Source organism: Astatotilapia calliptera, chromosome 6 (genome assembly GCF_964374335.1).
Source record: "Astatotilapia calliptera chromosome 6, fAstCal68.1, whole genome shotgun sequence".
NCBI classification, from domain to species: domain Eukaryota; kingdom Metazoa; phylum Chordata; class Actinopteri; order Cichliformes; family Cichlidae; genus Astatotilapia; species Astatotilapia calliptera.
Genome location: NC_137427.1, coordinates 918,408 through 940,000, shown reverse-complemented (window position 1 = coordinate 940,000; position 21,593 = coordinate 918,408). Strand labels below are relative to the sequence as shown.

General features: G+C 49.7%; 3 protein-coding genes across 15 annotated transcripts in view; 1 reads left to right on the top strand and 2 right to left on the bottom strand.

Moving 5' to 3' along the window:
• The window catches only part of meis1a (Meis homeobox 1 a), a 29,459-nt gene extending 27,288 nt beyond the window's left edge, over nt 1-2,171 (bottom strand). For 5 of the 8 annotated variants that reach the window (XM_026169488.2, XM_026169489.2, XM_026169494.2 and 2 more), the window contains exon 1: nt 2,032-2,171. In XM_026169488.2, the coding sequence (XP_026025273.1) occupies nt 2,032-2,100 (69 nt within the window). In that variant the 5' untranslated portion in view covers nt 2,101-2,171. Of the gene's footprint in view, nt 310-2,031 lie in introns of those variants that run through there. The other 3 variants (XM_026169491.2, XM_080302300.1, XM_026169492.2) reach the window with 3 other exon arrangements.
• spred2a (sprouty related EVH1 domain containing 2a) lies at nt 1,168-13,005 on the top strand. 6 transcript variants are annotated; one of them, XM_080302293.1, is made up of 7 exons: nt 2,249-4,308; nt 4,392-4,612; nt 5,891-6,065; nt 7,478-7,646; nt 7,726-7,790; nt 9,152-9,316; nt 9,438-13,005. In XM_080302293.1, the coding sequence occupies exons 2-7, from the start codon at nt 4,449-4,451 to the stop codon at nt 10,110-10,112; spliced, it is 1,413 nt and encodes a 470-aa protein (XP_080158419.1). In that variant the 5' UTR covers nt 2,249-4,308; nt 4,392-4,448; the 3' UTR covers nt 10,113-13,005. The 6 variants fall into 6 exon arrangements, with proteins under 6 accessions (XP_080158420.1, XP_026025267.2, XP_026025269.2 ...); XM_080302294.1 differs by lacking the exons at nt 2,249-4,308; nt 4,392-4,612 and adding an exon at nt 1,168-1,307 and having other exon boundaries at nt 9,152-9,307; XM_026169482.2 differs by lacking the exons at nt 2,249-4,308; nt 4,392-4,612 and adding an exon at nt 1,168-1,307.
• A 2,240-nt stretch (nt 13,006-15,245) lies between these two features.
• LOC113023477 (ras-related protein Rab-1A) lies at nt 15,246-21,434 on the bottom strand. The gene is made up of 6 exons (XM_026169501.2): nt 21,207-21,434; nt 19,786-19,858; nt 19,560-19,655; nt 19,391-19,486; nt 18,051-18,182; nt 15,246-16,190 (listed from the first exon to the last, which is right to left on the bottom strand). Exons 1-6 carry the CDS (start codon nt 21,218-21,220, stop codon nt 15,993-15,995), a joined length of 609 nt encoding a protein of 202 aa, XP_026025286.1. The 5' UTR covers nt 21,221-21,434; the 3' UTR covers nt 15,246-15,992.
• Between the last annotated feature and the right edge of the window lie 159 nt (nt 21,435-21,593).

Sequence of the window (21,593 nt, the reverse complement as noted above, 5' to 3'; positions counted from 1 at the left end):
TGACGCCGAGCCGCCCGCGGAGCTCCGAGCCTTCAAATCCCCATCGCAGCTCCGCGAGGAGGCCGAGCAGGGGGAGGAGGGAGGGCCGCTCCCCCCCCCCACTTAAAGGAGCAGATTTCCTGCGCGTGCCCGCGGCTGTCAAACAGACACGGGGACGCGCGTCACCGGAGCAGTTCTGAGGTGAAAGTTTTCCTCAAACACATCGTGCACCTTCCTTCCCCTTACACGTACGCGACTCTACTGACGTCAGCCTTTGCGCGCGGGGCCTGCTGCCTGTGTGACGTTCTGACGTCATTAAAACGTTTTAAGTTTAAAACTAAAGAAATCCCAGTTGTCCTGTTTACACGGCGGAAACCTGCAGTCAGCTGACTCTGAAGAGTGACGTGATGATGACGAAACGTCCAGGTGAACGCATTCAAACCTTTGGATTTATTTACCTGGATGATTGAGCATGCGTCAAAACAAAGCAACCCTAAGCTTCATCTGCTGGTCCACTGCGCCCTCTGCTGTTCGCCGTCCGTCCTCACAGCTTCGTTTATTTCCGACCACCCTACCAAACACTCACGTTCTCCTCAGTCGGGTTTAAAACGGATGTTTATTCAGAATAAAAATAAAAATAATACATTCATCTGTGAACTATAAGGGCGACCGTGGCTCAGGGGGTTGGGAAGCGTATCTGTAACCGGAAGGTCGCCGGTTCGATCCCCGGGCTCTCTGTCCTGGTCGTTGTGTCCTTGGGCAAGACACTTTACCCTACTTGCCTACTGGTGTTGGCCAGAGGGGCCGATGGCGCGATATGGCAGCCTGGCTTCTGTCAGTCTGCCCCAGGGCAGCTGTGGCTACAACTGTAGCTGCCTCCACCAGTGTGTGAATGTGAGAGTGAATGAATAGTGGCATTGTAAAGCGCCTTGGGTGCCTTGAAAAGCGCTATATAAATCCAATCCATTATTATTTTACAATGATCGAGCTGCTTTTATTAAATGAATTTATATTTTTAGAGCTATTAAAAACAGAAATGTGCTGCAAAGATCACACAGCTGCCTGTTAGCCCAGAAATATGTTCCTGGAACTGTGAAAACTGTGGATTCATCCACCCAAATCTCTGAGTACCCAAACTGGAGCTCCGCCTCCCCGGACGCTCTGTTAGCACAGTAACCTCACAGCAGCCATGTTATTGGTCACATGGTGTCTTTAAAAATGCTCCAACACCACAAACACGGTCCAGCTCAGGTGAAGCCAGCAGACAGCCGCCTGTGTCACCATTCACCTGTGAGTCAAAGAAGCCACGCCCCTAATAATAGAAACGGGTGAGTTGTAAAAACATCCTTAGGTGTTATGAAGGTAGAAATGTTTTACAGAGACGAAACAGTTTGAGTATCAGGCTGTAAACATGTTTGTTTTAACATGGAGTCTATGAGGACCGACTCACTGCTGCCTCTGCTGGACGTCAGAGGAACTGCAGGTTTGGCGCTTCAGCGCTTGCTTCATTAATCAGCTCCAGATTAAACCTCATTAACACACACAACGCTGCAGTTGCACAGTTCGGCCACCTGGTGGGACTGGAGCACAGACTTCTATTAATGTGCCTACAGGCTGGAAGCAGACTGGGGCTCTTATTTTGAAGAGTAACTCAGCTTTTAAAATGAAATATCTGCATTTAAAACAAGGAAAGAACTGAAACAGACCGTTAAACACATAAAACATCTAAACGATTATTATTATTATTATTATACGGTGACGCCACGTGACTCTGCAGTCCTTCGGGTCTGACGTCACCCCTCCCCCGCCCCCTCCCGCTCCTCTCCGTCTGACTCTGAATCCAACATGGAGAAATGAGGAGATGGGGCTCGTCCGGGGCCATCCGCACCGACACCAGCGCTCCATTTTCGGTCACCGCATTCCAGCCCGCTCCGGTGGGGGAGGAGGTGACGGAGGAGGCAAAAAAGGCGGAGGTGGAGGAGGTGAAGGAGACTGGATGAGCTCCACTGATTGAGGACTGGGAGGAGGAGGTGTTGGGGGGGGAACACTCACCGGGATTAACGCCGAGGAGGCGCGGAGGGAGCGGGGGAGGACCGGGCGCTGCTCCTGCTGAGGAAACATGAGCACCGCGCGCGCTGCCGCGGTGGGAGCTCCTTATGACCGGAGGTGAAATGGGAAACATGAGCGAGGACACGCGCCCGGACGAGTGAGTACCCACGAGAACAAACGGGCTCATCTTCGTCCTCCTCCTCAGAGGGAGCTGAACGTGAACCTCCTGCAGGAGCTCAGCAGCTCCTCCATCATCACATGAGTCATCCTCAGAGGCTGCACATGCTCAGCCTCATCTGGGCAGGCGCAGGGTGGCTCAGTGTGACTCCGAGGCCCGCTGATTTCACACACGCGCGCGCACACACACAGGATCACTGTGAGCCACCCACAGTGTGCCCAACATCAGGGTGGTGTTTGTGTGTGGTGGGGGGCTCATATTTGATAAAACCGTCACGAGCTAATGGTTTGTGCTCACAGGTGCAGCACAACTCTGCTGCTCCAATTGGTCTGACTTTTGACCTTTTGGAGGGCGGAGCCAAATGTGATTGGTCCCTTTTACACTCTCTCTATTGGTCCCTTTATGTGATTCATTTACTGCCTTAACGCAAGTTTTGTGCTGGTCGAGCAGCTGTGCTGCCAGGTGGGGGCGGTGTCCACCTCGGTGTCCCGTCATCCAATGAGCTGCAGAGTCTGCAGGTCTGAGCTTGGCGTGCTGTTTTTCATGGTTTTCGTGCTTCTCTACCTCCTTTCCCCGCCACTTGTAGCCAATCAACATTCGCATTGCGCACAGCCCAGCTACACGCTGTTGGGGGTTTTGGAGGACTGTAAACTGTCTGTTGGCCGACACCACCGCAGTGCCATGAAGCAAGCATTACAGCGTGGCAGCAAGATAAGCGCTGCTTCGCTGTAATGCAGTAAACTCACCCTGTAATCAGTCTGTGGCCCCGCTGTCGGGCATCGGCGTCTCCTGCAGCTGGTAGACCCAGAGTGACCCTCCACAACTGATCCTGGACTGCAGTCCAGCAGGAACGAGAAGCTAGCTGGGACTGAGTTCTGCTACAACAGTGTCCTGCTGTCCGTCCAGCCGGTGAGGAAAGAGCTGGAGCAAGCTGGGTAACAATCAGATTTTCAAAATAAGAGAGCCACTCATTTTCCTCTGAGACAAAAGAACAGCATAACGCTCACGGCTTTGACCAATCAGGTGCCACATCCACCCACCTGATGGAGAACAGTCAGACCCTGAATATGAAACAGAAGGCTGAAGGATGTCCGGCGCTCGTATTCTGACTGTGTCTGTGCTCATTACGCCTCCTCGATCATTCACAAGCTCCTAAATCCTTCATCTTGGTAGTCGTCCAACCACATAGCAGCTTTCAGTTTGATGCTAGCTGATGGAGCTGACTGGAAGGTGAAGAGTGAGGGAACGAGTTTCTGCTGGAACAAACAGGCTCTGTCTCTTTTGGTGTTTAGAGCGAGTAGTAACTTCCTGTAATCCCTCCAGAACCATCTGCAGTGTTTCATAGTACAAACAAACCACTGCTGTTTGAACCCAACTGAGACAAACCCAGCTTGGCTCTTTGGTTTGAATCGTGCTGAGGATGTTCGGGAGGTTTATCAGGGAAGCCAACTGGGAGCCGACACTGGGGTGGACCTGAACTTGCTGGAAAGCAAGTCAGATGGACATAAACAAAAACATATAAAAGTAAAGCATCTTTCACCGCAGACAGCGCGGCCACAAAGCTCCTCGCCTGTCAAGTAATACGTGTAATTATTACTTTTACTGCAGTCTGCTGTTGTTGCTGAAAGCTGCTCTTATTTCACCTGATCAGGTAGTAGCCGAGCTTGGTATGGAGACACAGCTAGCCACAGCAAGTAATCAAGCGTCAGTGATTTAGCCTCGCACGGCGAGGGTTGAGTCTCCTCCTGCTAACATCATCATGTGACGTAGACGAGATGGAGTTTGAAAAAGTTGTTAATAACTTGGTAACATTAGAAAGGAAAGCTGTGATGATGATGATGATGAAGAGAGGACGGCAGCTCTGACCATGTCCATAAAACAGGAAGTTGGGCAGGTGCAGGCAGAGCACTTTCAGATTAAAACCCCTGTTGACAGTTAACCACGTCACACTCAGTCAGGCGTGTTATTGTTACTTCAGTGAAGATGTCGGCCTGCGGTTCTGTTAACAGTCCGAGTGGCCCAGAGGACGAGGCTGGTAGTGGGTCTGGAAGTGTGGCTGGTGGGCGGGGTCACCTGTGATGGCCGTGGTTTACCTGAGACAGGTGAAGAGTGCAGACAGGCAGCAAAGTGGTGTGAAATAAAAATACTCGTGTGTTACTAATGATGACCTTTGACCTTTCTCCAGCCTTTGCTCTGAAATGTTGGCACGGGCCGTGTCTCCTTGGAGACCTACTCTGAGGTCATGACCACACAGCCTTCTTCTGACAGGACGTTTCCTGATTGCACCCTGATGTTCGATGATCAGCGACGTTCTCAGGGACGACAGTCGGCTCGTTCGGGTCTCATCTGGGCTACTTTGGGCTCAGTCAGTGGAAACGTGTTTGATGGCAAACAGAAGACACGAAGGTGTGTACCTTCCTGGTTCTGGGTGGTGTAGATGCCAGCTTGAAGTGCAGATGTGGGTCGCTATCAGTCGAGGCTATCAGGAAAGCTTGATGTATTGATCCTCCGATAGAGTGCTGTCCTCTTGTCTGTGATAGTGTCATGCTCAAACCTTCAGTCCTGCTGTTTAGCTCTGAGATTCTTCCCCGTTTCACCAAAGTGAGGGACTGTTTTTTTATCAACTGATGCTCCAAACCAGCCAACAGCGAGCTGACGCCTTCAGTCAGCTGTGACCTGACAGTCTGAGCCAAAGACTTTGGCACCTCGTCGCGCTGCTCAGCGTTTGAATTTGTAAGTTTGTTCACTTACAAAGTAAGAAACAGACTCGTTTTTATGGCACTTTCATTTTAATGGAGAGAGAAAGAAGACCATCAAACAAACATCCAGAAAAACATCATCAATTGATTTGCGTGTTCTTTGGCTCGTAGTTGTGTTTCTGTTTCACCGATACGACAGATCGGTGGTCTTGGTGACGGTGGTCCCCGCTGTCTTCATTAACAAGCTCCTCCCACCACCTTGCTCATGATCATCCTCACCCCATCTTGCACGGTGGTTGATGTTAGCAGTGACAGCAGCTGCAGGTTAACGTCCTGTGCAGAATGAGGTTGTGCATCCCTGGTGCCGTCCCTTCAAGCGGGGAAAGTGTCTGAAAATGGAGAATCAGTCGGTGAGGGACCGAAATCCAGTGTGTGTGTGTGAGCATGAGTCATCACTGCTTTGCCAGCAGTAACACACACACACACACACACACACACACACACACACACACACACACACACACACCATCAGTTTGACAGGCAGGCTGAATCACAAAGCAGAGAAAACCTGTGTGTGTGTGTGTGTGTGTGTGTGTGTGTGTGTGTGTGTGTGTCGGCAGCAGCAGATCTCAACAGCCTGTTGTCAATGGAGACGGATGGGACACGGTGACCGTGGAAACAGGATGTAGGAGAAAGCCAAGCAGGAGAGAGAGTCTCGATTTTCTTCGTCTTAATCCCGCCCCCGTGTTCAGTTTTAGCTTTTTTGGGGGGGGGTTAGCCGCTGGCAGGTTTCATGCCCCGCCTCCGTGAATTTGCTCTGACTGCAAGAGTCTGATCTGTGTGTCGCTGCAGAGGAAAAGAGGCTGTCCAACACTGCTCACATTCACCGTGCTATCGGTGTTATGCATTCTGATTGGACAGCGGTCCTGATGAGTGTGCTCGGTCTGGTCACGTGATCTCCCACCTTCCTGTTTCTCTGTTGCAGTGATAGTTACATAGTGCGTGTCAAAGCGGTGGTGATGACCAGAGACGAGTCGAGCGGCGGCTGGTTGGCGCAGGACGGCTGCCTGAGCAGAGTGGGCGTGTGCAGACTGCTGCCGACCGAGCTGCTGGGACGTAACACGTTCCTGATCCACGGAGAACGTCTTAAAGACAAGCAGGTGAGCCCCGAGCCTCGGCACGCACCCTCAGCACCAGGACTCAGCTCCTGCAGAGGACGGCGTCACATGACCCTGACTCTGGAGACAAATACCGCTTACTCTGTTATTATTATTAATAATATAACGTGAGCATTCACAGCTTCGCTCTGATATATGAGACACGCTGCAGATGTCTCAGGCTCCTGTTTGAGACTCGGCAGCGTATCAAAGACTTTCTGCTGTGGGTCACATGTTTGTGCATGTTGGAGGGATTTCCCTCAGTGTTGGCTCATTACTCAAAGAAATGTCATTAATTACTCAGAGTACTTCAAAGTAACTCAGTATTTTACTTCATTACTTCTGCATTTCTCCATAAAATGTGCTGAAACTCGTTGTGTCATCATCACAGTTTAACAACATGAGGTCACAGCCCCACACACCAACACGCTGCTCTGCGCTAAATCAAATCACCTTTATTGTCACATCACGTGTGCAGCTACACGGTACAGCACATGCGAGTGAAATTCTTGTGTGCGAGCTTCACAAGCGACAGAGGTGTGCAAAAAATACAATAACATAAAACAAGCAAAATATAAGGATGGTAATAAATATATGTACAATATAAGAGTGTATGCATTACTGGATGTGTGTACTAAATATGTTTTTCTACGTGTGTGTGTGTATTTTACATATTAAATAGAGTAAACAATAAATAAAATATACAGGTTGGTAGTTGCTAATGACACGCGTGATCGTTCTCTTAGTGTTTAGGTATGAACACAAAGCAAAGATGGAAACCAGCACGGTCGTCATGGTGATTCTACTGTAGAAACATGAACAGGTAGACTGTTGAAGTTCAGCTTTAACATCACTCTGGGCTCTCGGCTAGCTTAGCACTAGCATGCTGTCTGTGCAGGTGCTTGTGTTAGCAGCATAATGCGGTTGTTTCTTCATTATCTCGTCCTTTAGTCCAATAAAAATCAAAGTAGTGTCCACGTCCACGCAGACCGCCCCTATTTTCCTCTGAAATCAGCTGATTGTAGCACAAGTGCAAGAACCAATAAGCGGGATTGACATGCAAGCAGACTAACGGGTCCAAGGAATCGGACCACCGTCTCAGCTGCACCTCCATCATATTTTCAGAAAGGTTTTCGGGAGATGAACTATGGAATATGGGAGAAATTGTTCTTTTGTAAGATTTCAGTATCTCAAAGGTTTGATGATGAGTTTGGCTTCAGTTTAAGGGAGTGATAGAAAATATTTGTGAATGTGGAGGTCCTTTCCTTTGAACCCAAAGTAGTTTTTTCCATTATTAGATTCAGTCGTTGAGGTCAGAGGACGCTTTTGACGCTGTCGGTGTTTCTCGTTGCTGCCATGACATCTTTCTCGATAACGCTGTTGTCTTCTTTGTCCGATGTCTTTGAAACCATCAGGTGATTCTTGAGTGCTTCTTAAAGAAGGATCTAGTCTACACGAAGGCCACGCCCACTTTCCACCACTGGAAGGTGGACAACAAGAAGTGTGGCCTGACTTTCCAGAGCCCGGCCGATGCCCGCGCCTTTGATCGCGGCGTGAGGAAGGCCTTGGAGGACCTAACCGAAGGTAGGTGGCGATAGCTTGAGCTCTGCCTCCATCTGCATTCACGTTGTAGCTCATCAGCTTCTCTGCTGTCTCACTCCAGGGTCGACCACGTCCTCGTCCACGCTGCAGAACGAGGCCGAGCTCGGCGACGATGACGTCTTCACGGTGAGTCACGTGACCCTCCAGCCCTTCACTGTGATGGTGGCAGGATCTGTGGAGGAGTCACTGGAGCTGGTATATTTATTTTTGTCTGACTGGGAGGACACGCATGTCCTCGCAAAGTGTGATGGACGGGAGGGGGTGGGTTTCCTGTTTATGGCCAGGAACATGTCCCCATCCTGTTTGGATTAGTCACAGATACAGCACAAGCAATCTGGTGATGGTGGGAAGGAAGAACTCCCGTTTACAGGAAAGCTCCGGCAGAACCAGGCTCAGAGCAGCCAAACACCCATAAACCCCTCCTGCCTGCTCCAGGAGCTGAAAGGCAAACCTGCGTGGACACCGTGGACTCGAGCTCTCGAGTTCATGCAGGTATAAACAAAACCGAGGAGGGCTTCCAGTCTTGGAGCTCTGTCAGTAACACAGGTGTGAGGTGTGCATGCTTTGATTCCCGGAGGTTTCAGTTACTCTCTGCAGGTCCTGACCTTTCTGTCCCGTCTGTCCATCTTTAAAGAAAGCGGCGTATTGTTTCTGCAGGATGCCGGAGACGATTCAGTAATCCGTCAGTGAGCAGCCGGTTTACAACACTGACCTCAGAGGAAGGAGCGTGGCTGCAGATCGTTTCAGTTCGGAGGATGGGTGTGTTTTTAAGGAAAATAGTTCTTGGAAAGAGCTCGACTGGGAGGCGCTCGCAGGACAGTGGACATGTAGACCAACACCAGCTGTCACAGTGCTTCCTGTCCTACAGATGGATGGAACGTATATGCTGCAGTGGACATGAAAATCTAGTTCATGCATTTATTACTTCCAGGCTGGACGACTGTAATTCATTATTATCAGGACGTCCTAAAAACTCCCTGAAAAGCCTTCAGCTGATCCAAAATGCTGCAGCAAGAGTCCTGACAGGGACTAGAAAGAGAGAGCAGATTTCTCCTGTTTTGGCTTCCTGTTAAATCCAGAATCTCTACTATCTCTACTTTCAAGATCAGGCTTCAAACTTTCCTTTTTGCTAAAGCATATAGTTAGGGCTGGACCAGGTGACCCTGGATCCTCCCTTAGTTATGCTGCAACAGGTGCACTGGGTGTTTCTTCTTCTCTCCGTGTGTTAACAGACCTCTCTACACTGAGTCATTAACTCATGCTGTGATTTGATGATATATATAAATAAATCTGAATTGAACTGAAGATATAAGACATGCCGAGAATGATAAGAATGAAAACGCTGTGCTCCTTTGAACTTAACCTGCTCCTGTCCAGGTGATGTGTTACTATGCTACAGTTACTATGGTGATTCAGGAAACTTTCCCTCGCTAATCAGGCTGCATAGCGCCTCCTCTGGAAACACCTTTTCTCCTTTTCTCCTCCAGACTGCCACCGACAGCTCGTCCAACTCGTCCCAGAAGAGAGAGCCAGTGATGCGCACGCTCACCCCGCCCACCTTCTGTGAACCCCGCCGGCACCACTGCATCCTGGGACATTTGTATGAGCAGCATCGGCCCACTGAGCACTACTTCCTGGACCAGGTGAGTACGGTAAGAGCGAGAGTCTCGTTTCTAATTGGTCAGAATGATAAAGCGACTGTGCTGCTGATGTGACAGACAAACACCGCTTTATCCTACGCCGCCTTTAAACACGCTCCACCTCCTCCTGCAGGCGGTGCATATGTTTCCTCGTCACGTCAGCTTCCAGTTGGAGGACGAGGAGGTCGTACGCATCAACCCCCGCGAGCGGACCTGGCTCACCGGCTACGAGGACTACCGCCACGCCAACTCCTCACGCGACAAACTCGCCCAGCTCCACAACCCGGACACTTGCGTGCACTTTACCAAGAGCGAGCCGGCCAAACGCGACTACGCCTACCCGTATCCTCTGAGCTGCGACAGAAAACCCAGCTGCCTGGAGATGGGCGGCGGCCACAGGGCGGTGCTGACGGTGCAGCCGCGAGCCCCGGAGCTCAAAGGCAAACTGCGGAAGGAGGACGCAGAGCGCTCGCGCTGCGTTTACTGTCAGGACATGTTCGATCAAGAGGACAACGGGCGGGGCCGCTGCCACGAGGCGCCCGACCCCATTCAGACGTGCATCCGGCGCGTGACCTTCATGTGGTGCGCGGACAGCCTTCTGTACCACTGCATGTCCGATCCAGAGGGGGATTACTCAGACCCGTGCTCCTGCGACACCACCGACGAGCGTTTCTGCCTGCGCTGGACGGCGCTGGTGGGCCTGTCGCTGCTGGCTCCCTGCATGTGCTGCTACGCCCCCCTCAGGGCGTGCTACCGCTGCGGCGTGGCCTGCCGCTGCTGCGGCGGGAAACACAAAGCTGTGGGCTAAGGCGTTGCAGGCCCCGCCCCTTCCACAGTGACAGCTAGGACTCGCAGCAGGAAGCGGGGCGTTGGAGGTCCCTGTGATTTCTACGTTGTTGTCGTTTTGTCGTCGTTGTCGGTCTTCATAGCTCCAGCTGCATCTCGACGTGCAGAAGCTTCTGTATGAGTCTTACATGATCAGTACGTTTACGCAGACGTTATATTTTTACACTCATGTGTCCAAGCGGCCGGACGCGTGGGTGTGTCTGTATGAATGTTGCTTTAGCGCCACCCACACGCTGCACCACCCGTCACAAAGTCAGCGGCTTCACTCGCTGCTGTTAGCCGAAAAAAGCTTTTTTCTGTTCGCCACCAGAAAAATCACGTGAATCAGCGAATCAGCGAACACGGTGCTCCTGATGCTGAGCTGACCAAACCCTAACTCAAAGCTAAGGGGTCAGAGGTCGAGCCCCTGTTCTCTGAGGGTCATACCGTTAACACAAACCAAAGAGAGACCAACAAAAGTCTACAGCTGCCGTGTTACTAAGCCTCGTGAGGTTTCAGCTTCGTGACGACGCACTCACTACAAAACGTGCACGCGTCATATCCTCGCCGTCCGTCTGTGATTGCGTGAAAGCCGCTCGTTGAGCTCTCAAACTCCAACGAAGAGCGTTCATGTTGAGTCGAGAGCGCATTTGTTCTCGCCGCTCGTCACGTTTCGAGCTGCAATGGCGCTGGACATCGGCTCGCTCGCCTTTCACTTCAAAGAAAACGTCATTAGTCCATTTCCTGGACTACGCAGCGTCCACCTTCGCTTTCTTGACGGCTGCCACGACTCTTCATCATCTGCGGCGATCCTGTGATGGCGTACGTCACCTGATTTTGACTCAGACATACGCAGCCGTGTATGTTCGATTTATTCGTGCGTATATAAAATACAAACATTTCATTGCTTTGGTCTCGCCAGCCGTACACGACCCGGAGGCCGAGGTTGCCCAACCCTGCTCTAGTGTATTTCCTAGTCCACAGCCAGCCAATCAGCACTGTTCTTCACTCTCATTGGTTGTTACCGAAGCTGCTTCAAATGGTAAATGGCCTGTATTTGTATAGCGCTTTTACTAGTCCCCTCTAGGGACCCCAAAGCGCTTTACACACCCAGTCATCCACCCATTCACACACTGGTGGAGGCAGCTACAGTTGTAGCCACAGCTGCCCTGGGGCAGACTGACAGAGGCGAGGCTGCCATATTGCGCCATCAGCCCTTCTGGCCAACACCAGTAGGCAACGGGTGAAGTGTCTTGCCCAAGGACACAACGACCGAGACTGTCCGAGCCGGGGCTCAAACCGGCAACCTTCTGATTACAAGACGAACTCCCAACTCTTGAGCCACGATCGCCCAACAGAGTAGAGCAGCGTTCCTGCCGTCAGTACAAGTGGCTGACTTTGATCAGTTTGATGGTGAAACATGTGTTTCACTGTGCTGGGAGCTCTGGTTTCTGATCCTTACAGTGGGTATTTAACTGGTTTCAGGTTAACTGGAGCGGGTAACCCAGCAGGTCTGACCAGTGTGATGATGACCATTTCTAGAGACAGAATGATGATGAGCGAAGCACTTCCTCAGTCCTGATCACACCTGAGAGTTTCCTCTCAAATTTAGGATCCGATGCGCTCGGGTGCGGTCTGCGTGCATCTACCACTGCGGGCAGTCTGTGGTCCGGGAACGCCCCCACAGACGCCCCAGGCACTGTCAGTGGGGGTGTTCGTGCTGCATGCTGCAGGTGATGGCAGCTCGCTTAAAAAACCTTCCAGATGCATCGAAGTAAAAATGTTGAATCCTTGAAGGTCCCGGGTCGCAGGAAGCTCTGCGTCGAGCAGCAGACGAGAACACTGCGCTGAACACAACAGCTGGTCTGAAGTTTAGTGACGCGGACGTGTCGCTCGATGTCAGAAGAAGAGATTTCAATCTGAACAAATAACCAATCGTGGAGATCATCCGCTGGCGCTCTACTGTTCAGAACATCTGCAGCGATGCGGTTTCTCCACTTCACGGCCAAAAGCTCTCGACTATTAAAACTCTCAGAATAATGTTTTAATGCAGCTGGAAGATGATCCTGGTGTCACATGTCGGTGCAAAGACGACCCTTCATATCCCCTGACCTGTTTAAACTTAAAATTCCCGTCCCCCAAGACGCTTTGTTGGCTCTGTGCATGGGTCACGTTGGCCCCTCCCACACGCTCTTACTGTCTGCTGACATCATGACCCGGTGATGTCCAGCGGACTCTATTTTTAGTTTACGGCTGACGTCAGAATCTAAACGGTGCCACCTGTAGGCTGAGAGCAGTATTACAGTCTTGTGACGTCATCCAGTAATAAATATGAACAGCAGGTGTGAAACAGTAAAAGTCTATTTTATAAAACTGACCTGTAATATAAACGATTTCATTATGAGCTTCATTTTTATAGAAGACGTGTAGCTGTCGTCCGTGACGTGAAACATACGATCAGCCTGTAAGATCCCACGCCGCCGCCGCCGCCACTCAGCAGGATCGCCCGTCTGTCCGACCTGCGTCTCTGCTGACGTGTCCCTCGTGTGTTTTCCTGTCTGTGGCGAGGAAGGTGAACTGAAAGCAGTGTCTTTGTTTGTTAAAGGAAAGTGCCTGAAGCCTCCTCTTCATCCTGTCCTGATGTACGTTTCCCTCAATCATGTGTAAAGAATATAAGGTGAATTCATAAGTTTGTCTTTTTATATATAATTCACATTTGTACCTATGTAAAAAAACAAAAACACAAAAAGATTCTATATAAATCTATGTATCAGGTGTATGATGTACATTTTCAGTTCTATTTTTTTATTGTTTCTATTATGTGAGTGAGCTGAGGAGATGAATAAACACAAATGTCATCTGGAAATGAAAGGAAACCACTCGGATGGTCAGTCTGTGCGTCTGTCAGGTTGTGGGAGTGGCCTAAAGCATCAGCCTGTGCGTGAGCACGCTGTGAGCAGATGAACGCTTACAGTCAAGAAGTCCCCGAAAATCCTTTCGTACGGTTTCTCTGGGAACAGTTTCCGTGTGTGCAAACATCTTTCCTTTATGAAATATGAAAAACTTCCCACCTGACCACGTGAGATGTGCAGTAAAAATTCCTTTTAGCAGGAATATTGAAATGCTTCAGCTCCCCTCGGTCATCAGTTTTACACAAAAACATCAATTACAAATTCCTTTTAGCGAAGCTTGGGCTGCTCCTCAGGAGCGGAGCTCAGCTGAAGACACGGTTGAAGTTCCTGAAATATTCGGATGGACCAAATCCACGTGAGCTTCATTGGAAAGGCTCGGACAGTGTCCATAACATTCAGCTGATTCTGCAGGTGTCTGTGGGTTGGGTACTTTAGCATCTAGCTAGCCCTGCAGAAGAGGAGCGAGCATAAAGGCAACATGTGGCAGGTAATTTGAAATGTGGCGTTTCTACAAACATCACAAACTTTGTCTCAGTGTGTTGCAGCTAAAGGTCCAGCTGCTTATTTCACAGGGAGAGACCAGACAGAGCAAAGTTCACTCAGAGATGGACAAACATGAGAGAGGACAGGAGAGGAAGAGGAGAGCTTAGAGTTAAAGGAAGGACGCTCATTTAAAGCTCACGTGGAAGTTGTTGTGAAATCTGTACGTGTCACATTATGTTTGTTCATAAAGCTGCGGATAAACAAACTGAGGCAGAGTAACGGTTATTTAAAGGCTGCTGTGCAGGACGTCTGTACTGTTGCCAACCCCGCAGAAGTGTCAACAGCTCTAAGACTGAACATTCAAGAATATTTGTAGTTTATCCAAAAAATCCTTTTAGTTTTTTCTTTACAGAAGCCAGGTTTGTGTAAAAGTTTGTTCGTCCTCAGCTGAGGGAACTCGGTTACCATGGTAACCCCACCTGCTCTCTGACTCCTCCCCTCCTGCTGCACCTGCACCAGCTGACTGACCCTCAGAGTGGGCAGAACTTTTTAAAATCTCTGAAATCACAGCTGATCGTTTCTAATCATCCAGTCGACGATATACGAGGACTGATCAGTGATTGGTTATCAGCTCAGGATCATCACTGGAGGCTGAGCGCTCACCTGGATCACCTGGTCCTGGTTGTCCTGTCTTCATCTTTTTATGGATTTTGCATTTTTTGTGTTTGAAATAATCAGAGACAGGAAGTGACACAAAATTCAAAACCTTCAACTAGAGTGTAATAAAGACCAGGAACAGGACAGAGCTGAGGTACGGAGGTCTGAGAGTGCCACAGAAGCCTTTAGAGCTCAGAGTTTAAGGTCTTTGTGGAGGAAGATTACTTTCTATTCCATCTTTAAGAAAAACTTAAAAAGCAGAAAGAGTTTTTACTTTGCTGCAACTTAAATGTTTTCACCGTCTTGCAGCCGTTTGGCTGTGGGGACGTACGGATTTGGAGGGAACCTGCAGCAGCACCTGGATGTGCTCCTCCTCTCGTCCCCCAGTGTTCGTACACGCAGACTCCTCTGTAGCAGAGGTTTGGGGCATCGAGCGCCCGTCCTGTTGGAGGCGCTGTCGCCTCGCTCAGTGATGGCACGCTGAGGTTTGCCGGATGTTCTTCTGACTCTGCGAGCGGTGTGCACGGCTGTACCCACAGGATCAGCAGACCAGGTTCAGCCTGTGGTGCCTGCTCCCGTCTCTGCCCTCGTGCAGGGCCTGAGGTACGTCTTGCCAGACATTTTATGAACAGGAAGCATTGTTAAAGCATTACGTGTGACACTTTATTTCGACAGGAACTTCCTGTTTATGACCCTTTAATAAAAACTGTAGTTTATGTGCGACATTTATGTTGTGTAGTGTAACACTGAGGGTCGCGGGAGCCTGCGTACGATACGTACGTGTGGTTTCTGACACTCGAGCTAACTTCAGACCCTCCGTCTGCTCGCACAGGAAGCTTCTTGAGATCTGATTGGTAACCAGGTGCTGCCCTCTAGCCTGCTCCAGTGCAGGTCACATGTGCAGCACCAGTTACCATGACAACGTTGAATGACATTAAGGTGGTTTTACCTTCATTTGTTTCTGGTTTAGTTTAAGCGGCCTGAAGCCTAATAAAGTGAGCGCTGGGCGTGCCCAGGTGTGAGGTCTGACAGGAAGTAAAGAAAGACAGCAGGAGCACGAGCAGTTATCAAAGATCTCCTTCATGGTTTAATATTTGAATTTGTGCCACAAAAACGTCACGTCCGCAGCCACAAATCACGTGCTGAGATTTCTACGTGCAGCGCGTCGCCGCCGCTGCTCTACTCTGCAGATCATACATGTATGTATAAATATGTACAGTTTGGAGCTTCTTCTTCAGCAGGGCTCTTCTCCGGGCGTGGTTGTGCTGTAGGTGGAGAAACATGGGCGAAGGAACCCGTCCAGATGCAGCACATGCTTATGGGCGCGTACAGGAATGTTAGGGGGGGGGGGTGGAGTTCTCAGCCAACAACACGAGAGCGCCGAAGGCAAGAATGTGACGAGGGTCTGCGGCCTGAAGGCACGGCATTTTCAGGGCGGCCCTGTGAAGTTGGATCAGTGGGGGCGGGGCGGGGGCGGGGCATGCATGATGCTGGTTTAAGCATGTGCTTCACTGGGCGGGCCGAATAACTCGAGCTGTGAGAGGAGACGGGGGCGGGGCTTCACTGTTAAAAATGGGACACGTTGCTTTACTTTTAGGAAATTAGAAGAAAGCCCGGTGTGGGTGGGGGCGAGGGCGGGGTCTTTGACAAAGGGGTGGGGCCTGGTGGAGCTGCACACACAATTACAAACCACTCAGTCTCTCTCTCACTCGTGCTGTCTCATTCTCTCTCTCTCTCTCACACTCTGTGGTTGCCATGGTTACATTGAGACTCGGGGGAGGGGCGGGTTCGGCGTGTGGCGGTTTCGGGCCTCAGCAGCAGCCCCCAGACGAGGTGTTGACTGGCTTGCTCTGGATCTTGACGTTGGACTTCTCGGCGGCGCCGGCCGTGGCGCCCGGGCCCATCCGCTTCTTGATCTCGGCCGCCATGGTCATGAAGGCCTGCTCCACGTTGGTGGCGCTCTTGGCGCTCGTCTCCAAGAAGGGGATCCCCAGGTTATCTGCAAACTCCTACAGAGGGAGGAGGGGCACACTGTGAGTGGATCGCTTCACATCAAACACATATTTTTATATATTTTATTTATTGTTTATTTGTAAAATATGTGTACACACACACACACACACACACACACACACACACACACACACACACACACACACAGAGAAAAATATTTAGTATACACATCCAGAAATGCATATACTATTATATATTGTACATATATTTATTAGTTTCAGATGTAGCCATTCTTGTATTTTGCACAACTCTGTTGCTTGTGAAGCTCGCACACAAGAATGTCACATCACATGTGCTGTACCAATGTACCTGCACATGTGATGTGACAATAAAAGTGATTTGATTTGAAAAACAGCTGCAGTTCCTCTGACGTCCAGCAGAGGCTCCCGCAGTGACTCAGTCCCCTCAGACCCCATTTGCCCGTCGCACAGCTGGAACACGGGTTACTGCGGCTTTTAAACTGACGCGTTCTCAGGAAGTCGCAAAACCCGCAAACAGTTCAATTCATCAGACACAGATTCATGAGTCACAGGTGTAGAGCTCAGCAGCCACGAGTGGGACCACCGAGAGCTGAAGTGGGTCGCTCTCATGCTGCAGAGCCGTGTACAGGTGCAGGCGCCGTCTGAAGCGCGTACGTGCTGTTGTCTGTCTGTTTGGACCAAAGCTATACTTGATACCGTTTCTGTGCCAATCAAAAAACAGATGAATCGTCTGGTTCCTGGAGTAAGTGATCTGCTGCCAGCTCAGCATTTCCAACACCATCGTCGTGTTTGCGGAGGGAAGAAACGGTAAAAACAGCGTCTTCTAAGGACGGCGGTCGAGAGCGCTCGCTGCTTTCAAGCAAAAGCAAAAGCCAAACAACTCCACGCTTACCTATTTGTGGAAAAATAAAAACCAATTTAAATCAATGATATGGCAACATGGCGCTTGGTTGTTTAGGAAGACTGGGAAGTTTTAAGAGTGACAGCGGCAAGAAGGAGCGAGCGAAAGAGAGTTTTAAGATGTGAGCGATTTGGCGTGTTTGGAGTGTGTAGTTCTGTTGTGTGTCAGAACAATGCTGAATGTCACCCTCAGGCCTGCAGGTATCAGGCTGTGACGTTCTCCTTTATCTTACAACGGACAGAAAGTAAAAATTAAAAATCATTTGTGTGACTTTGATGCAGAACAGCTGATTGTTCTGTAAATAGTTTGGAAAAACGCCTCGGCTGCAGTTTTAAGTAAATAGCAACAAACTGTTGTTTACAAAACGTGTGTATGGGTTTTAAAATGTACAATTTCTATTTGTACTTCAAGTTATGAAAATGATTCGTTAATGTTTGTGGTTGTTACAGTAAAATATAACTTTTTTCTGCTCTGATTTGATGTTTCCAGCCTGACCTTAGATCAGTTGTGCTGACTCCGTGTGTCCAAAGGAACCGTTTGTGCTGAAAACGGTGACAACAAACAAGGTGAAATGTGGAGGTCAAAGAGGTCAAATCCAAAGTAGTGACAAACGGCCGGGTTTACCCAGGGGCTGACGTGTGTCACGTGTGTGGAGTGTAACTGCGAGGAGGATCCGTGTTTTTTCTCCGTCACGCGCCGCCTTTGACATAAATATAACTCCATAATCTTCATTATCAGAGGTCAAAGGTGGAGGAACTCTCAGCACAGGCCTGATGGCACAGCGAGTGTCAGCGCAGCAGCTTCCTCCTCTTGTGCTGACTCTGCATCTGCATCCACTTACTCCTGTTTTCTACTTCCTGACACGTGGCGACAGCGTGCTGATGGCTGACCCCAGAACAGTCCCTTCTATCCTAACTGACCTACGGACGCCGAGTGCTTCTGTCGCCCACTGATGGAAGACTGTGACCTCTTACCTTAGCTGTGGTGTAGTCCACGACCTTCTTCGTTGTGAGGTCACACTTGTTGCCTACTAGCAGCTTGTTGACGTTCTCGCTGGCGTAGCGGTCGATCTCCTGTAGCCACTGTTTGACGTTGTTGAAGGACTCCTGAGGACAGAGACGTGAACACAGAGCTTTTCACACTGCCGACAGCCGCCTGCAGGGGGCGGTGTTTACTCCACTCATTTCACAGTTTCATACACAATTATGCCAAATACCCAACAGACAGCCCCTCCCTGACCCCACCTCACTTCCTGCGTGTGTTCAGAGTGCGTGCATGCTCCTGTACATACGGTGCAGGCAGGAACCAATCCTCCTCCTCCCTGCACACCTTTGTGAATCTGTGTGTCTGACATTAAACAGCAAGTTTAACATTGGGTTTGTCCCGCATGATGGGAGCCGTCCAACAGAACAGAAACACGTCAGGTCGGCTGCTCGCTCAGCGAGGCTGCTGCAGGGCGTGTTCCTGTGTCAGGCTGCATTGTGTGTCTGAACTTGTCCGGCCGGTTTTCTCGCTGCTCTTCAGTCGCTGTGTTTGAGCAGCGAGCGAAGCTGAACATCTACTGGCCAATGAACACGAGATGGGAAGGGTCTGAAGACTGAACTTTCAAAATAAGAGCACTGGCCATTTTCCACTACGGAACAGATGAAATTAACAAAAATAATCAATATCAAGACAAGTGAGCAGGAAGTGCAAAAACGACATAAAACATCTAGATCCTGGCCCTCAGTTAGCTTCTGAACAAGGCTTTTATTTTGGTAAGCTGGACATGTGAGAAGCAGCTCATCCCTCGTTCAGGGTGCCCCCCCCCACCCTGCTCATCAATGACTGACTGGACCTGTTGGAGACTCACAGACGTCTCTGTCGCTGAAACCATCAGCAGCTTATGGAAAACATGCTGCTGATGAGCACTTCCTGCATCTGAGCAGATGTTACGGGTCAGAATCGAACTGTTTGTATTTCCTTCATCAGCGCCGCTAGTTGAGCTTCTGTTATTACCACCGAGCCTTCAGACTGTTTTTATCATGTGTTTGGACTGCGGGAGGGAGCCGGAGAACAAACACAGAATCCACGCAGGAAGCACCAGCTGGAGCCTTCCTGTTGTGAGGCGGCGGTGCTGACTGCCACAGATTAATATGTAGATCTTATAACCGTGTATCAGAAAACATAACAAGCTTTAAAGTGAGTGAGTGCATGCTGAGTTTTAGGGCTGCTGTCAGGTACCGACACCGTGAGCAGCTGTCCCAGGTCATCAGCCACGTTGAGCCCTGCTGCACACCACACACGTCACGCTTTGAGCGCCGTCGGCACTCACCTGGTCCGTCACATCGTAAACCACAATGATGCCGTGAGCTCCTCTGTAGTAACTGGACGTGATGGTGCGAAAGCGCTCCTGACCCGCCGTGTCCCACTGAGGAGGAAAAGCAGAGCGTCAGTCAGAGCAGAGTGACATCATCACTGCGTGTGACCAATCGTGTGCTTACAATCTGCAGCTTTATGGTCTTCCCGTCCAGCTCGATAGTCCTGATCTTGAAATCCACGCCAATGGTGCTGATGTAGCTCTCTGTGTACGTGTCATCCTGCTCTCACACACACACACACACACACACACACACACACACACACACACACACACACACACACACACACAGGTGAATCTGTGCTACAAAATGCAGTTTACCATGACAACATTGTGTCAGAAACACTCACTGCAAACCGGAGCAGGAGACACGACTTTCCAACCCCAGAGTCCCCGATCAGGAGCAGTTTGAATAAATAGTCACTGTGAAGACAGAAAACATCATCATTACACACACGCGTCACACTGCTGCCGGTCTTTATGAGTGTGTGTTTGGTGTGCATGCTCCTTTAAAGAAAACAAGTCCAACAACACACAGCTGCTTCCGTGCTGGACTTTTACTGTGGGCGGGGCTTCACACACACACACACACACACACACACACACACACACACACACACACACACACACACACACACAGGAAAGCACTTGAGGCAAGATAAGGTGTTCCTCGGGACTAACAGGTGTTTTTACCTGCAGACACTTTAGTGACACAGTTTGGAAGAACGTGTCTGAACAGACTTTGTTCAATTAACGATAACGAGTCAGATGTTGACTTTGATTAAAAACAAGGAGTGACATCATAATCATAATCAGTCATCAACATTAATACTCATATTATTCTGTTAATAATCTCCCATTATTACTACATTACCTGCTATAACACAGAATATTTAATTGTTCTGTTTTGACTTTATTTGTTACTCAAATATTTGATATGCTGACAGCAGAAGTCTGTTATTAAGTTATAAGCTGTATATATACACAGAAGCGACAATGATGATGTTTCAGCTGCAGTAACACAGGATGAACGAAGCCTGTGTGTGTGTGTCCTGTACCTCACACACACATGAACACAGCAGGAACGCTGAAACTCCTGTTCATACTTTAAGTAAACAGGCTTTGTGTATCTTAATGTGTGATAATGTTCAGCAGCCCTTTGACTTGACTAAACGATCAAAGTACTGTGGATTCTGGTTAAAGTACACCGTGGGGGCTAAACGCCCGATTGGTTAATCGATTATCTGATGGATCAGCTGTTCGTTGGTGTCAACTGCAATGAAGTAACAACATATTACCCAATAACGGGCAGACTTCCCGTTTGCGGCGCATACGTCACACCCAGCCCGGTTCGGGTTCACTGACGGAGCTGAAACCCGAACCCCGGGCCTGACACTGGAATCGAACCGAGTGAGCCGAGCCTGTGGGTCAATAACACACCCTGACCGTTAAGCTACGTAGCTGCTGTTAGCATGCTAGTGGCTAGCGTCTCTGACAAACTGTTAGCGAAATCGAAAAATCCGCCGGTTCAGGCGCACGGAGCCCGGACAACCGTGCCATTAGGCGGCCCTTTGGTGTTATATCTGAGCGCTGTCACTCGGTCTACGCTGCGTTCACAGCCCGTTAACGGAACTGAGAGACAAAGCAGTGGACGGTCATCTTCAGTCCGCCCGGCTAGCTTGCGCTTTCATTAGCTTAGCTTAGCATAGCTCCTCGGCTAATCTTCCAACTCCGCCGGAACGGTCACAGCCGACATCAAACTGACACTTACTATTCAGGATTCATCGTTGACTACAGGCTCAGAACCGTCACTGCGGTGGATTCAGCTGCAGGTCGTCGCGGATTAATCTGTAACTGGCCTCGCAGTGAAGAAAAAACACCGTTTTTTCTGATGGAGTGGCTAAACTGCCCGTCGCAGCCAGAACAGCATAATCGAATCAAATATGGCTGTCTCACTACCTACCCGGAAACGCCGCAGATTGGAATCATGAGTAATGTAGTTCTGTGAAGATGGGCGTTTACACGTCGTCAAGACACACAAACAAGATGACGTGTTATACTTAAAACGTATACATATATTTTTAACGTGCGCTATTATATTTTATTGGCAGTTTTTGCCAGGTATACGTTGCTGTGTTGATGTGTGATACATTCGTTC

Bases quoted from the DNA above. Each gene is read 5' to 3' on its own strand.
- spred2a (XM_080302293.1), top strand. From the start codon at position 4,449: ATGACCACACAGCCTTCTTCTGACAGGACGTTTCCTGATTGCACCCTG. The intron at 7,647-7,725 runs GTAGGTGGCGAT...GTCTCACTCCAG, and splicing joins CTTGGAGGACCTAACCGAAG to GGTCGACCACGTCCTCGTCC. The intron at 7,791-9,151 runs GTGAGTCACGTG...TTTCTCCTCCAG, and splicing joins GCGACGATGACGTCTTCACG to ACTGCCACCGACAGCTCGTC.
- LOC113023477 (XM_026169501.2), bottom strand. The intron at 19,487-19,559 runs GTAAGCACACGA...TTTCCTCCTCAG, and splicing joins AGACCATAAAGCTGCAGATT to TGGGACACGGCGGGTCAGGA. The intron at 16,191-18,050 runs GTAAGAGGTCAC...CTCCCTCTGTAG, and splicing joins TGGACTACACCACAGCTAAG to GAGTTTGCAGATAACCTGGG.